Source organism: Vigna unguiculata, chromosome 9 (genome assembly GCF_037176805.1).
Source record: "Vigna unguiculata cultivar grain cowpea cultivar isolate G323 ecotype 2 chromosome 9, ASM3717680v1, whole genome shotgun sequence".
Classification (NCBI taxonomy): Eukaryota; Viridiplantae; Streptophyta; class Magnoliopsida; order Fabales; family Fabaceae; genus Vigna; species Vigna unguiculata.
In genome coordinates, this window is record NC_140800.1 from 44,883,504 (window position 1) to 44,900,728 (window position 17,225).

General features: G+C 30.0%; 1 protein-coding gene across 1 annotated transcript; it reads left to right on the top strand.

The window, feature by feature from the left end:
* Positions 1-4,959: 4,959 nt before the first annotated feature.
* LOC114163831 (Regulator of chromosome condensation (RCC1) family protein) lies at positions 4,960-11,495 on the top strand. Its single transcript, XM_028048184.2, has 16 exons — positions 4,960-5,415; positions 5,533-5,594; positions 5,680-5,747; positions 6,052-6,173; positions 7,246-7,351; positions 7,476-7,527; positions 8,486-8,603; positions 8,688-8,718; positions 8,797-8,820; positions 8,959-9,083; positions 9,364-9,445; positions 9,562-9,684; positions 9,788-9,841; positions 10,131-10,200; positions 10,659-10,692; positions 10,890-11,495. The coding sequence occupies exons 1-16, from the start codon at positions 5,220-5,222 to the stop codon at positions 11,258-11,260; spliced, it is 1,638 nt and encodes a 545-aa protein (XP_027903985.1). The 5' UTR covers positions 4,960-5,219; the 3' UTR covers positions 11,261-11,495.
* The last annotated feature ends 5,730 nt before the right edge of the window (positions 11,496-17,225 follow it).

The window sequence follows — 17,225 nt, forward strand, 5'->3', positions numbered from 1 at the left end:
AAGGTAAACGTGCATTATCTCGTTCTTAACCAACACCATCTTTGGTTTTGGAAATTCATAATCATAGAGTTCACATTCCAGCATTGAAATAATCAATCACAATAAATGGGTGTCATCCACGAGAGTATAATAATAAACGTACAATAAAAAAGAGGATCGCTTTCCAAACCAAGATTTGAGATTGTATGGTGAATTGACTCAGTGACGATTTATTACACCCAAATCAAGGTTTGCGCTCTCAAGAAATTTCAAGATTATAGGGTGAATCGACTCCACTTGATTTAAGATTTTTGTGTTAAAATTCTACATATATGGGTTGTGTTCTATGTCACCATGTGGAGTTAGTAATAATGAGCTTGTACTTGTGATTTTTATGAGCACTTTTTACCAATAATCATATTTTCCCCGAGTATACATTATGTAATTTATGGATCTTGTAAAAATAACTATATTTAATTTTGAGCAACTGGAAATTAGATAAAAGGATGAATATAGAAAGATAATAAAAACGTAATCGATATAAGAAATGTTAGAGAATTTATTTATATCTTTTTCTATAGATTTCTACCTTTTTAATTGATGTGAAAATTATGATTATCCACTTGAGTTTATTAAGAGATTATTTACTCCTAATTGCTTACATAGACAAACATATTCATTGAATTTTAATCTCTAATTATTTACGAAATTTAATAGAATCGTGAAGGATAATTCTGGTCTTAGTTGTAAACTAGTTAGATATGCTCAAAGTCTAATATATTCTATTTATATTTGTTAGTAATCTTCCATCTTTTCAATCGTGAAACTACTCATAAAATGAACATCACTGACCATAAATAAAATATTGGAATAATTAAAATTAATTAAACATGAACTGTCAAGGTTAAAAACTATAATCCAAATTATTACATCAATCTCAAAATTAATAATGTAAGAAAAAGAAATAATTGATATGTGTGTTTGCTTCCCTCCTGTGTATGTTCAGATGTTCCACAAATTGATAATAATCGTGGGTGGTTACTTCTATTTGATAACTGTTTTTCTCTTCTTTTTTTTTTGCTTTTATTGTTCTTCTAAATCTAAGTCTATTCTATAACAATATACAACAAAAAAGATATCCCATTTTATGTTAATATTTCGTTATTATTTTAGAAATTAATTATTTTATAAATAATTTATCTTTAACGATAATTCTAAACTTTTTTTTGTCTTAACAGTTATTTTAAAGTATTTTAGTATATATTTTATTTTTTTAGTTTTACATTTAACAATTATTTTAAAAATTAATTATTCTTTTTTATTAATTTTAACTCAAATTTCTATAAAAAATATAAAATACAAACATACATGTGTAACAACGTCTATATTTTCATTTGTAACATTAAAATTAATATTTGTTTATGAAAAAACGTGAAATTTTACGATTTAAATTCTGCACTACTATACAATAATCCACAAGTCATAAAATTTCATTATGGAATTTTCTTATTTGTTTTCTTCACATTATCTCACTCTATTGTGATTTTAACTTATGCATACAAAAGAGATACAAAAATCTATTTCAAATAGAAATAATGTTAGATGAAATCATTTAAATAATACAATAATGACATGAAAGTCACCTAAACTAAGGTATAAATGCAAAAACATTTTATTTACAGGTAAAAAATTTGTTATCATAATTACGAGATAATTTTTACATTTCAATATTAGTAACCCATCAAACATATGCATGTTTCACTACAAAATCACCGTACTTCACTCTCTCAAGTTGTTGTTGAATCAAAACTTCCAATATTAAATTCTTTTTGATGACAAGTTTTCAATGTATAAATATAATTATTCACACACAAGCATTAGTTTTCTCAAAGTTTTATAAGATGTTTTTTATAATATTTGTTTAATTATTATGTTGATAGTTATATTTTGTATGCATATAAAATTTAGTTTTTACAATTGAATGTTCATCAACCACATACACCATTATAGATAAAATTAACTAAACATTAATTCCTCATGAACAAACTAAACGATAAGAAACCTAAATATTTTATTAAATTTCAATTCCTAGTTTTTTTAGTAATTTTATATTTCCATTAATTCTTTAAAATGCTGAGATTATTTTAATCGTTTGTCATGTAAATGTTAATCTCTACCAATTTCGTAGACCCTGTTTTTTTTTCTCAACATATGTAAATAAGAAATATTCTACTCCTTATGTTTGTATGTTTGAATTTTGTAAAACAAGTTGTTACCTCTGGGTTTTGTGATCGTTTATTTTGAAAATTAGCATGATTTAATAATCACTTAGTATTTTCTTATTTATAAGTCTTTTTTAACCCATTGAGATTATATATGCTCGGTACTCAAATCCCAATCTCATAAACATTATATGTAATGTTGCTTGTCATCTATTACCTCGTAGAATCCCGTTTATAGTTTGATTTTATTAAATAATCACTGATCTTATATAAGTTTGACATTAAGTTTTTTATTAATGTAGGTTTTAAGTTACGTAAAATATATATTTGAAAAAAAAAAAACATGTTCTCATTCTATTATTGAAAATTAAATACATTACTACGACTGATACTTGAAAGCTATCAATTAATCAGGATAATTTGTATTATCATGCCAATTTTTGTAATCATAGAATCTATATTTTGAGGAGGGTATTAACTAACTGCATTTTTAGAAAGTACATAAAGCACAAAAAAATAAACAAATAGTAACATTGTATCCAACAAGTATGATGTTTTGTTCTTTTTCAAGTATATTGAAAAAAAAAATAAAAAAACAGTTTCACTTGTTCTTTTGTTGTCCGTGTCATCGTTAACAAAGAAAAATGTAAATTTAAAACTACTTAGTTAAACTCGGTCAATGACTAAATAATTGAATGTAAGTATCTTGTAATTGAATTATGTAATCTTGTAAAGCTTTAAATTTACTAAATTCTCAATATTCATTTGTATCTTCTTATCGTTGAGTTATATATTTTCATATATGTTTTGGTTATATATGGATTATGTTTGATGTCATATGGGTGATTGTGGTTCTATATATATGGCATAAGTCTTACACATATAAGACATTTGACACCACTTTGCAATGGTGTTATAGGTCTTTATTCTTATATAGTGTTTAACTTTGTCTATTTTATTCAATATGAGACTTTAACTCACACTTTGACTGTTCTCAACAATCTCCCCTCAATGGTGAGTCTCTTCTTTTGTTTTTTTCTCCCTCTCATATGAATATATTTTCCTTTAGGTGTATGAGTGACCCCTTCTTAGTTATGGTTATGCGGTCAATCACTTTGGTGACCCCTCTTTGGTTATGGTTATGTGGTTATGATTATAGTCATTGAGAGATTGTGGCTGCATATGGTTATATGACATTGGTTTTACACATAGAAGGTATTTGACACTATTTTTACCCAAAAATGATATTATGGGTCTTTATTCTTATATAATATTTAACTTTATCTATTATATCCAATGTAAAACTCTGACTATTCTCAATAGTTATAAGAAAAAAAAATTATATGAGATCATACTTGTGACATAAAAGCTACCATAATGTATAAAAAAAAACTATTTGATCATATTATTATTGAAATTCAAAATTTTCAACATTTAGCATGGATGCTTTAAAAGATATATACTTATATTTGATGTACAACTATTGTATATATTAAAATTATAAGTAATAATAAAAGAGGGAGTCTCCCTTAAAATCATCACTTGGTTCAGATTGTCTTGGCATCAAATTAAAAACATTTTATTTTTTGTCTTGAGAGAAATGAACTGAAAAATGCAAGTATTGTTTACAACAAACAAATCACAAGAGAACATAAAGGAAACCAGAAAAAAAAAAAAAAAAAGACAACAAACTATTTTTTTCACTGTTTGATACCGTGTAGGATAGGGAAGAAGGAATTGAAAGACGATGAGAAAAAAGAAAGAAATATAATATTATGGAGATATCAAAATAACGAAAATGCATTTGTTTTCATATACATATATAATGAGACCCTTTAGTCAATTTCTCTACTTTTCAAGTCTTTTTATAATTTTCCATTCATGGTCTCTTGACTTTCCGAATTCCTCTCAGGTTTCATATTTAAAAAACTCTTTATTAGCTGTTATATTAAATGTTTCTCCTTCGTTAACCTAATAGCTAAATCTTTTTTTATATTCTCAAATTTTGCTAACTTAAATTTCTACACTTAACCTAATAACTAAATCGGGAATGAACCTAACACAACAATAATTATTAAAATTTCTCATCTTAATTTTTTTGTTCTCATTAACGAGTCATCTTCTTTCACAAAAAGAATAGAGTATCTTTTAATCCATTTATTAAAAAAATACAAAAAAAAATGACTAAAAAGAAATGGAAAACAGGTCTTACAGAAGAAATAAAGAAGTAGGGGTGTGTTGCGTGGATCTAGTATGAGTATCTCTGTATATACCAACACGAAGGAAGCATTAACTGTGCGCGTGACAAGCTACTTGATTTTCCATTAATAGTTAATAATGAATTCAAAATAAAATAAATAATTTAACAGAGTGTAAGGTTTACGCTACCTGCAAGATCAATCAGAGCTTAAAGAATAATAAAAGAATAATAAAGTCTAAAAAATGTATAAAGAGTAACTAAAGAAAGAGAGAGGGACAAATTCCGACGATAAAAGTAGCAAAAGAAAAAGAAAATCTGCAGACAGCGACAGAGCAGAGCCAAAATATAATTTGACAGACAATCAAAATATTAATAAATAAAAAATAATGATTTGTTTAATTTATAATAATAATTTTATCCACTCGGAGTTTGTTTTCATTTATTAGATGTTAAGTGGTTAATAATAATAATAATTTAGAGGAATAATCAAAAGTTGGGTTGTTGCTACTCTCGAAAACCCAAGGACAATCCACTCTTTATTATCTTTTTTTATATTTGAGAGCACTCGCGCACACACTGAGTCGGTAAAATTCAATTAGGGTTTCATTTTCTTCTTCTTCACCCCACTGTCACTGCGCAAACCCAGTTCTCCCCTTACCGTCTCCCTCGCTCCTAATATTTTCCCGCCATTTCCCGCGCTTCGTTTCCATTGATTTTGAATACTAGCCGTTAGATCTGTCATTTTTCATTTTTTTTTTATTTTTTTTTCCGCTTTTTCGAAAACTTTCGACCGTTGCTCTAGCCGGAGTGAACGGGAAATGTCTGCATCTGAAGCGGAGAAGAAGGTGGAGGAAGAGAGGGAGGAGGTCAAAGGGGGAGAGCTCTTGTTCTGCGGTGCCACGTGTTGGGATATCATTGGCCGGCGCAAGGGCGCCGTCGACGGCAACCTTGTCTCTCCCTCGCGCCTCCGTCCTCTTGTCGGTGTTGATATTCGTTACGTCGCGTCCGGTTGCGGTAACGTGAACATGCTCGTTTGTTTTTTTATTTGGCATTCACTTTTTTAGAACTTATTCTGCCCTGCCGTGTTATGAGTTATTGTTTTAAAATGTGTTATCGTTGGTGAGAGTGCAGTCTCTTGTCATTGCGTTGCATTGGACGTCGAAGGACGATGCTACACTTGGGGACGGAATGAGGTATATTTATGAAGTTTATGCGCCCACACTTAGGTGTTTTAGTTATTGAAGTTTTTGCGTCTAATTTGTGAGATTTGGTGTGCAGAAAGGGCAACTGGGGCATGGAGATACGATTCAACGTGATAGACCAACCGTTGTGTCTGAACTTTCTAAGTGAGTGAATGATTTGGTGTGATTAATGTTGATTTGTTTTTTCCGGAATTTTCCATTTGGTTATTATGAATATAGTTTTACTTTTTTAGTGTTGCCTAAGAGCCTTGACACACTTTTAGGAAGAACCATAATTGTTTTTGCTTTTGGGTGGTTGTCTGTTCTGTGATTGTCTAATGGAAAAAAGGCACTCTCTCTATTATTTCTCTAACTTTAATACGATCGTTAAGTTTAACATCTGTTTATCTATAAGCCCTACTCTAAGGTTTAATTTTGTATTGATCTGTATTTTGTTCTGTCATTGAAGGTACAAAATTGTCAAAGCTGGATCAGGGAGGAGCCATACAGTGGTTGTTACGGAGGATGGAAATTCCCTGGCCTTTGGATGGAACAAGCATGGACAGCTAGGTTCGGGTTCTGTAAGAAATGGTATGTTTTTTTAGTTATCTGTAAAATTATGCAGTTTTTGCTAATGTATTTTAAATTACACCCATTGTTTGCTTGAATGTTAGCCTGCTCCACGTTCTTTCTTGGCATCGTTCTGATTTTTATGAGTGGAAATATAGTAAAGCTTTTCAATATTTGGGTATCCAATGATGGAATGGAAGTTCTGGTGGAAGTGAGTAGAATGAAAATGTATTGTTCCAATTTGTCCTTATTACAGAAATCTTATTTTTCTAATACTATCTTAATTCTTTTCCGATTATTATTCTTTTTGTGAAGTATTTTATCCCTAATTCAGGAAAAATAATGCATATATTTTTTCAAATGAACATCCATTTCACAATTTGAGAACACCAAATGCAAACTTCAAAGTGCTTAGAAGACAGTAACAAAATAGCAAATTGAAGCATGGGGAAGGATGAAGTGCAGTGCTGTAACTTCTGTACCAAAATCATACACTTGTAGACCAAAAACACGGTGGTTTCTTCATTACTTGAAAACAGGGTGGTTTGACATGGTTGGTGCAAGTAGATACTGGTTCTGGAACATGGAAGAGGAAAACAATGGCAAATCCACAAGCAATAAGGAGAAAGAGCTTAAAGAAAGACAATAATTTTGTAGTTATGATAGTAGATATAAATTGGTTTCTCCTCTTCACAGTTCAGACTCGAACAGAATGGGTTACAGAGTGGAATGAAGTCCATCCAATTTTGTTCCATCCCAACTTATTTATAAAAGCCCAAACAAAGAAATCCCTTATCATTCTTATTAAGAGTCTACTTCTTTTCACCCTTACCATTGATCTAGACTAATAATTATTTTCAGTCTTCCATTATAAAATTTGTCTAGAATAATGATTGCATTGTTATTAGTTATTGGGATTCTGTTGGTAATTCTTGTTACAACTCGCTGGTATATATTGTTCTCCAACAAAATGTGATTAATAGCTGATGTACAACGTTCTTGATCTTCCAGTTGTACTTTTGTTTTCAGCAGTAAGGATTGCTTTATCTTGTTGAAAATAACAAATTCATTTTCTTTCATGTGTCTTGTACAGAAATTGAGTCATCACCTGTTCGCTGTCTTGTGTCTGAAGTAAAACATACTGCGTGTGGTGGTGACTTCACTGTGTGGTTATCTTCTGTTGAAGGAGCTTCTATACTGTATGTTTTCAAAATTAAGATTGCATTCTGTTTTTGTGATTTCTGTTCCCGGGCATGGATATTCTATTCTTTCATGGGATGCAATTGTTGGTGATTTTCAATTTTTTTTTTCTTTAATTCCCAGAACTGCAGGGCTTCCACAGTATGGACAGCTTGGGCATGGTACAGATAATGAGGTATTCTCAAGGATGATGTTTTCATGATCTTTGTTGTCCCAAGATGTGTGTCCTTATCTTAATTTAAACCCATGGGACGCAGGAAGCTGTATTCTAGTGGTTGTATATGATCTGTTATCTTCAGATTTAAAGGCCAGTTGATCCCGTGTGCTTGGGGCCATTTAGGTACCAGAGCTTGTAATGGTTGCCTGGGTTTAGCAATTCTTACAATTACAATGATTGAATTTTGATTTGTATTTCCCTCTTGCTATGGCAGGCATATGTTTTAACACAGATTTTTTAGTGCTGACATCTTTCCCTTGGATTTACTGCATCAATTTTGTTTATGTTTTCTTCAAATAATTATTTCAGCATACTCGGTTTAAGTAAGTACATGCAAGTTTCAGAATAATACTGGATTCCATATTTCAACTTTCAGCAGACTAGATATTTATGCGGTCTACTGTTTTTCTGTATTTTATGGATTTAAGTCCTTGATTTGTCCTGCTATTGGTTGAATAATCTTTAATAGGTACTTTCTCCTGTGCTATTTACTTGATTTCCTTAAATAAGGGTAGGAATGCTTAATAATTTTTGTTGTTGCATTGCAGACTCAGAAGCATTACAAGAGAATTATTATAAAATAATGGATTGAGAGGACTGAAACTAAATAAGTAATTATGTTTTTGAATCAGACATTTACTAAGTTCATCTGTCTTGTGAAATGTCACTTATTCTCTAGTTGCCTTCTATGGCTGGTGTTTTGCCTGATCATCTTACATGTCTACGTCAATTATGAGCATTGTATCACAATTTTTATGTAATAATGGGTCATTATTTTTCTTCAAGAACAACTTAATTTTCTTTTTTATAATATGACTAAATAAAAAGTTGTTATTCTCCATGGTTTTTTATTTTGTAATGAAGTACTTTTTTTCATTCCCATGCTTATTCTAGTTAATTTTGCATATATCTGTAGTATAATTCCAAAGACAGCTCTGTGAGGTTGGTTTATGAACCCCAGCCACGCCCTCGAGCAATTGCTGCTCTTGCTGGGGAAACTGTTGTGAAAGTGGCATGTGGAACAAATCATACAGGTGCTTGTTATTCCTTTCTTGATCTTGGTTATATGCTCTTATTTACTACTTTTCCTTTAATGATTCTTTGTTTTGGATATTTAGTGGCGGTGGATAAGAATGGCTATGTCTACACGTGAGTAATCCTAGAGTTCCCTACTTCAATGTTTTGGTTCCTTTCATTTAAAGTTATAATTATTATTTGTTTGTGCAGGTGGGGTTTCGGTGGTTACGGAAGGTCTGTGCTTGGTTTGAGATTGGGTTGGCAATGTTTTGAACTCGCGATAAACTGCAAATGAGATATTCTTGTTTGAATCGGTTTTTAATATTTTGTCCCTTGTGCTCAAAATTTCATAAAACCGTGTGGGTTGTGTAGGCTAGGACATAGAGAGCAGAAGGATGAGTGGGCCCCACGCCGTGTTGAAGTTTTCCAAAACAGAAATCTTTTACCGCCTGATGCCATTATTTCTGCTGGTTCTGTTAATTCTTCATGTACGGCAGGTATGCGTTGCAGACATAAATATGAATATGTTCTTCTATTGATACTTAATATTTGTTTTAAATTGTTGTTTAGTGGTTAGTTAATGGTTTGAGTCCAACCTCTATGGTCTTCTCATGCGTACTTAATTACAATTCATTACATAAGGGAATGAAAAAAGTCTCATGTCAATATTAGCAATGGTTAAATCAATTTATTCTACTGGTATTACCGACTAGGGATGAGTACTTTACACATAATAGCTTTGGCTTTCAGTTTCACCTCGTTCTTATTTTGTTTCAGGTGGAGGGCAGTTGTACATGTGGGGAAAATTAAAGAACACTGGTGACGACTGGATGTATCCAAAACCTCTAATGGATTTAAGGTTGTAGTATATTCCATGGTTTGGATAATAATGCTTGGTGTATGTTATTTTTCTTAATGAGTTTTCTTTCCCAACTTGATGTTGATTAATAATTCCATGTTTTCTTTGATAAATAGTGGGTGGAATATACGATGCATGGATTCAGGCAATATGCATCATTTTGTTGGGGCTGATTCCTCTTGCATAAGTTGGGGACATGCTCAGAATGGCGAGCTGGGATATGGACCTAGTGGACAGAAGTATGTTTATGCAACTCATTCTGGGCTGATATTGCTGTGGGGAGTAATCTCTAATTATTTTTGTTGCCTTAATTTTGTAATCCTGTTTGTACTTTTACTTTAGGTCTTCAGCTGTACCCAAGAAGGTGGATATACTTGAGGGTATGCATGTAATAAGGTAAGTAGTGAGCATTCCATTTTGTTCTATTTTATCATACCTTCCTCTTTTGTGGATGTTCTGATTCTATTTTTGACTCTGAATTTTAATTGATTTTCTTTTGTTTCAATTGATTTTTTGGTAGCCAAATTTTGGTTTTAATTGATTTTGGTATCATATTCTTTGATGCAATATTATATTTTAAACAAGTTGGTTTTCAATGCGTTATCTTTTTATTCAAGTAAGACTAAGACTGCTATCTATATCAACCAAATACGAAATGATCTAATGTTTTCTTATTTTCTAACAGTGTTGCTTGTGGTATGGGGCATTCCATGGTTATTGTTGATAGAGCAAATGTTGCTGATCGACTTGACCAGGTAACTCTTAAATCTTGCATGCTATTTTCTTAGGAGTTCATTAGCGCTCAAGTTTATTCTATTAAGTTCTCAAAGAATCGAACAAGGTCTTCTATTGTATTTTGGCTGCCTATGGCAGACATAATAGTATCGTAGTGAGCGTTTTTCGAAGCTATTTATCTGTTCAATACAGAAACCAGTACATTCTTTGTAACAAGGTTTTTTTTTTCTGTTAGCATTTTGTCTATTTGTTGAGCACTATGAATAGATTTAGGAGGCCATGAGTTTAGTCTGTTATCGGTTGTTATTATCATGCAGTAAATTTACATCAATCTTGCATTTATATCTCTAAAATGTTCTCCCTGGCATATCCTCGTCATCACATGTCGGATGTAGTTTATTTTATGTTCTTACGGTGTGTAGTTTACTTTATCTTACTTTACGATGTATACAACGTCTAACATCTCCTTTTTCTGCAGCTTGATATATATGATGGGAAAGCTGTTGGTGAAGGTATGCTACTTTGCTATAATTGAAATTAGTGTTAGGTCTAAAATTCAATCTGTACAAAATGCAAAATACCTCGGCATGTTTTATTTTATGACTGACTTAAGGGTGGTGGGAATCTGTCAAATCTGTTCAAAAAGAAGACTTCTAACAATCTGGTTGGAATCTGAACTGGTGCTGAATTCATTGTGCTTTGACTGCAGATAATGAGGCTGTAAAACCGACTCCACCTCCCAAGCAGGCAGCAAAAAAGGGTGCCAAGGCAGCTGAGAATTCGAAGAAGAGGAAAAAGTCGAAAGATTCATCGGAGTCAGAAGATGAAGAGGAAGAGGATGCTGAGGAAAGTTATGATAGCGAGGATGATGAAACTAATGGCGAAGCTGAGGTGAAAAGGTCGCGTAGTTCTGGCAAAGGCCGAGGTAAGGCATCCAAAACGTCCAGTGCCAAGGGAAAGGGCTCGGCTGCAAAAGGAAAAGGTGGTGGCCGAGGACGCGGTGGCACTTCAGCTAATAAGAACAGTTCTAAATCCCCTCCGGTGAAATCTGGTAAGAGAGGAAGGCCCCGTAAGTCATAACTTAGGTTTTTGGTTGGAAATTTTGTTCTCTATGTAACCACTAGAGAAATGTAGCGTGTAGTTCATTGGCCGGTGATTATACCTAGTGTTTCAGTACTACTCAAATTTAATACCGCTAACTATGCAAAATTTTTAGAAACACTGGAATTTTCCGACTGTTTTGGAACCCAAAGGCAAGAATTGCCCGCTTGTTATTATAATTTTTTTCAAGGTGATGCTTTTATTGCTTAAATAATACGTGTGTGCGTGTGTGTATGATTTCTGCTGACTTTGAGGTGGATTAAGTGTTTATTTTGTTTTATATCCGAAGTGAGTTTTGGCTCAACGGTTATGGGCGTCTCAGTTAATTAACAGCTCCAAAAATCATAATCAAAAGATATTAATGTTTTACGTTTTTGGAAAACTGTTGTGTTTTATGTTCGATTTAAGAAAATTAATGTAAAAACAATTAGCAGGTTTTCTTGTTGTAAGTTTTTATTGTCTTAGTTAAGAATATTAACTCAAGGTCGAAGAATAGTTTTTACTGCCTTCTACTACCTGAAGTGTTTTAGACAAATTTTCTATAAGAGCAAAGAACATCGAATCATTTAATTTTAAAAGAATGTTAGTTTTAACAATTTGCGTGATTAGATCAAAAATACAAGTTATTAGTTTGTGTCATTTTTGGTTGTCCACGAGTGAGTGAAGATTCGTGTCCAAAGGGAAGTGTATCAAACTGCTAAGAAACTTCTGAGGGTCAGAAAAAAATCTTTAATAATTTGTTAATAAAATAAATATCAAATAATATGTGATTAAAATAAAATTTAATTGCAATGAAAAGGAATCAAATATTGTGAAAAGTAGATCTAGAATCGATTAAGTCAATCAACTTCCCTTCGAGTAATCCACGGTGTTCTGCAACTTCTTTGGACAAAACGAATAATGCAGAAACAGTTCATATTCCTAAATTTTGTTTCTATATTCGTCTTTCGTAATTATTGAAGCTTTGTAATTCCTAAATTTTATTATTAAGGTGGAGATTGTAGGAGAATTTGAGTGGAGGAGTATGTTAAGTATATTGTTGTAGCCTCATCCTCAATGTTTGTGCAGTTTAGGTAGCTTTACTATAAAGCATCCAAATCATAATATTTGATTGAGGAACATATAAAGATGAGTAGATTTGACTGAAAGGGAGTAGTTAACACTGTTGTCTGCGTGTTGTTTAAGAGAAGTAAATAATGATCTAAGTCATCATACATAGGTGCTAAGTTCAATGTTCGGTTTGTTATTGTAGTTTTTTTTTTGTTTAGTGTTATAAGGTTGATATATACTTCAACATGGTGAAGTTCAGTTGTTTTATAATGACAACGTGAAAATTGTGGTTTGAAGAAAGGCCCAGAAGTGATTTTGGATGCATTTGGGGTGTGAGAGTGGAAGATTGGTCCAAGTGTTGGTGTGTTTAGTGAAGGGTTAATGATTAGTTTGGAAGAGTGAGAGAGAGGAAGGTAGCATGTGAAGTATGTCAGGGGGATAAGCTTTAAACGAGAAGAGGGCATGCACATGCACACAAGCTTTTATATAATGGACGAAGTATTTGACGAAACAACAATGTATGGTTGGCTTTGTTGGATCCCATGTGACAGTGGGCACCACCATTCATTGCCTCACTCTACTTTCCTTATTTCACTACCAGTTTAATTTATAGGTCTGGCTAATCACTGTCATAGATGATTAATATCTATTAAATTTTAAAAAAATATATAATTAAGTATGATATTAAATAAAATTTAATATAACCGTATGTTATTTAAAAAACAAAAATGTGTATAAATATTGTATATATGTATTTAATATTATTTAATGTTCACTAGTTAAAATTTAAAAATAATAAAATAATTAATTTTAATGTTGTTAAAATCAAATATAATTAAACATACGTTTAAATTAACAGAAAAATAAAAAAAAAATAGTATTAAACGTCTAAAAAATTTACAAAAGTGAAATGTAGTAGATATATTTTTTTTTGGCTTTTGAGTAAAGACTTTTAAAATTTTAAAAATTTTATTTTGTTTTAGAAAGTTATTGTCTAAAAATTTAAAAGGTGTTTTTACTTTTATAAAATCTGTTATATGTATTTATATCATTTTAATTAATATACTTAGTTATTTTAGCTTTTAATGTAAAAATAATAAAATCAATACGTATTAATTATCTCTTAAGTAGTGTTTTAAAGACACCAAATACCAGTTAATATTCTCCTAATTGATATTATATAAATAGATACAAACTTCATCTTATAAATTTAAAATTCACTTATTAACAATTCTAATTAAAACTTTTTCTTAAATTTTGTTAACGTTTATGCCCGCTTATATAAATTTTTTGATATAATAATATTAATACATTTAAATTAGAATATTTCAAATAATTTAAACAATTTAAATATATTAATCATTATTAAGAAAGTCTATCCCTCAAAAATATTTTAATATATTTTAAAACATCAAATCAATATTTATAATTGTATTTTGAAATTTCTGACAGAAAAATAATAAAATTCAAAAACTGAAAAAAAAAATTCAAACAATTTTCATTCATCACTTTTTCTTTCATTCTCCAGTCCTATTTTACTCACAATCTAACTAACGTTACGTCCCTCTCTCATGATTGGAACACTCTGCTTCCACTCACATCATAATCCTACCAAAAATTATGGATCAACCTTATCTATCAGACCAACTAATTAACCAAATAATTTACCATTCTCACACTGTTTATGCACCAAAACATGAGATAAAGCAATTTTGTGCGGTAAAAACTTGTGGACCAAACTTGTCCCATATATCCAATACCTAATCATTTTTTCTATCTTTGATTTGATATGATGTTCACGCAAGTATGGGCACGACACAACACAACACAACGTACGTACGTGCCATCGAGAGTTATAGGTAGTGGGTAAATACATGTTTTTTAATCACTGTATGATTGAATAATCATGGTGTTTTTTTGCTTTAAGATCACTGATTTTAAATAATTAGCTATTTCAAGTTAAGTTAGGTAAAGTTATTATGGATAACATACTCTATGATTCAATTTTCAACGCAAGTGCAATGTAACGAACTTGAATTCAAAATCCTTGTTTATACTAAACCTGTTTGTCTCAGTTTATACTTGTATTTGGTGATCAATTATTTGTGATTTGACAAGTGAAGAGCAAGATTTGAAAAGTGAAATTGCTAACGAATAAAATACTAGTCCTTGTTTTTCCGTGTCTTTTGTCAAAAATATGGTTCTTGTTTCAAATATAATTTTGAACGTTGCCAATGGAAATTCGCCAAGTCACATACAAATGAAAGGATCGGACACCAAACATGTTATTATCACTGTGAATGGTTTTGAAGGAAATAATAATACACAAAAATTCGTCCGCTAATATTGTAAAACTAATAAATGTATTTTTGAGGTATTATCTGTTTTAAAGTGTAGAATTATGTCATTTTATCCTTTAAAAAATCTCAGAAAATAGGAAAAAGAAAAGATATTTAAATTACATTTGATTTCGAGTTTTAATATTTAGAAATAATGCAAAACCTATTTTTCTATAAATTTTAAAACAGTATATTCTAGTAAAAAATAAAAAAATAAAAAACTGATTTTTTACTGAAGCTAATTAACTTGATTTTTTTGTATATATAAAAATAGGCTACAAAGTTGGTCAACTACTGTTGACGATAACATATCAACTAAGACAAATAGTTTGTATATTTAACTTTATTTTTCAAATCAAGTGTTTTGAAATTACATTTATCACAAACCGCTCTAATAAACAGTTAACGAAACTAGTCGAGTGAGTCTTTAATAATTGTTTTAACTTTCGTCTAAGTATCAATTAGAATAAATGTCCATGGCGATTGATAAGATGGGGACATGTTTTAATAAAATTAATTGGATTTATGGGGAAATTTAATTCATTATATTTGATGGTTTTTAAATTAACTAATGTAAGATGGAAGTCTTTATTTTTAAGAGATGAAGGGTCTATTTCTTGGAAGTTAGAAAGTGTCACAATAAGTTAAAGAGTCTATTTGTTAAGAAAAATAATAATTTTAATTATTATTCATCAACCAATGATCAATAAGAGGAGAATAGACCCATTTGATTTCGTTCAAAACAAGACGCTTTTATAAAGATTGCAATAATTAAAAATTACAGTGACTAGTAAAAAATGATGGTTTTATATAAGAAAAATAGTTATTGGTCTAAAATATTTTATAAGCCAAAATTTGGTAGAAAAGTGTTGCAAGATGTGTGAGGGTAGGTTACGGTTGGGAAGTGTGGGGAATAAAAGTAGAGGAGTTGAATGAATGAGGGACATGAGTGGGTGATCATAAATAATTTAATAAATAATTTAACACATAAGGTTGGGGTGGGTGGACTAATGTTTTTTTTGTTTTTAATCAAAAAGGGTCTTTTATTCAGATAGATCATTGTCTAAATTACAATGTTTCATCAAAATTAAATTTAAATTCCTATTTTGTTTAAATAATTATCTTCTGTACTAATGTTTTCGAAATTAATAGAAAGTTTGTGTGTAATTTGACAACATCTAAAAGAGTCTCGAACTAATTTATATAATATATATATATATATATATATATATATTATATTATATTATAGTTATTGTTTCTGCAAATTATTAAGATGAATTTTGTATTATTTTGTATTACATATATGCACGCATAGATATTGTAAAGTACATTTTTATGTAAGCATTTAAATTATACAATGTGAAAATTGTATAAGATAGAATCGAGATGGTTATATCTCTCTTGGAGATTATCTTTAACCAAATTTAAGATCTGCGTTAAAATAGCTAAAAATTAATGATATGAGTTGTACATCCTAAACATTTTTAGAGTGAGTCTAATCTATCTCACTTAGCCTTACTTAAGTACCTATAAAAATGATATAAAAAAGAAAATTAAATAAATACGAAGGTTGTAATCATCTCAATAAAAACATAGAAAGAACAAATCTTAAAAAAGCATTTTTCATCCTTAGGAAGAAAAATAATTTATATTTAATTCATATATAGGATAATAGAAGTAATGAATGTCCAAAGAACGTATTTTATGTTTTTATCAATGTTTTACATCAAGGGTATTGATTATATATTTTTATATTATTTTTAATACATATTTAATTATCTCGTCAATGATTTAAATATCATTAATATGTAACGATGCAGGTAAATATTTTATGAAATTATTAAATAAGTGTATTAGGTGTTTTCATAATGTATATTATGTTGAAGATCATTATATATTAAAAATAAGATAAATTCATAGTATGTCAATAGTGTAAATCTAGTATCTTAATAGTGTAAATCTCATTTTATAAGTATAAAGTTCATTTCTTAATATTGTATTAAAATTATGAGTCTAAGTTTATCATAACAAAATTTATTATTTGTTAAATTTATTGTGCTACCCAAGTTAAAAAATTGATTATTTGTCGAATTTTTATTATATCATTTATTGTCATACCACTATTAGTATTTAGTCACACATTTAAAAAATATATATACCTCAATGTTAGGAAATATGTTAAAGATCCTATATTTTGAGTTTGACTTATTCTTGATAAAATTAGACTTATGTTATAAAGTTATTTTATATAAATACTTTTGATGTTTTATTTAAGATGTGTTTATATATCATTAAATATAACTTTTGAAGTTCCGATTAAAGAAATAATTGTAGTTTTACCATAAAAGTTATTGGTGATAAATAGCAAGGTGTAGAAGATCTAGCTTAAAAAAAAAAGATGGACGTGATAATGAGTCGAAGGTTGTCCATGTTAAGGTGGAATATGATAATGCTTTTTATTATTAATGACTTGTGTTGTATTGTATGGCACAACACCCATGTGCTCCTCTACGTATAAAAAAGTCAAGCCACGTGGCAAGCCAAGACAAAATAGT

What these genes read in the sequence shown, in the direction of transcription:
- LOC114163831 (XM_028048184.2), top strand. Translation starts at nt 5,220, where the DNA reads ATGTCTGCATCTGAAGCGGAGAAGAAGGTGGAGGAAGAGAGGGAGGAG. An exon ending in GTTGAAGGAGCTTCTATACT is followed by an intron (nt 7,352 to 7,475) that starts GTATGTTTTCAA and finishes TTTAATTCCCAG; the next exon opens with AACTGCAGGGCTTCCACAGT. An exon ending in AAGAATGGCTATGTCTACAC is followed by an intron (nt 8,719 to 8,796) that starts GTGAGTAATCCT and finishes TTGTTTGTGCAG; the next exon opens with GTGGGGTTTCGGTGGTTACG.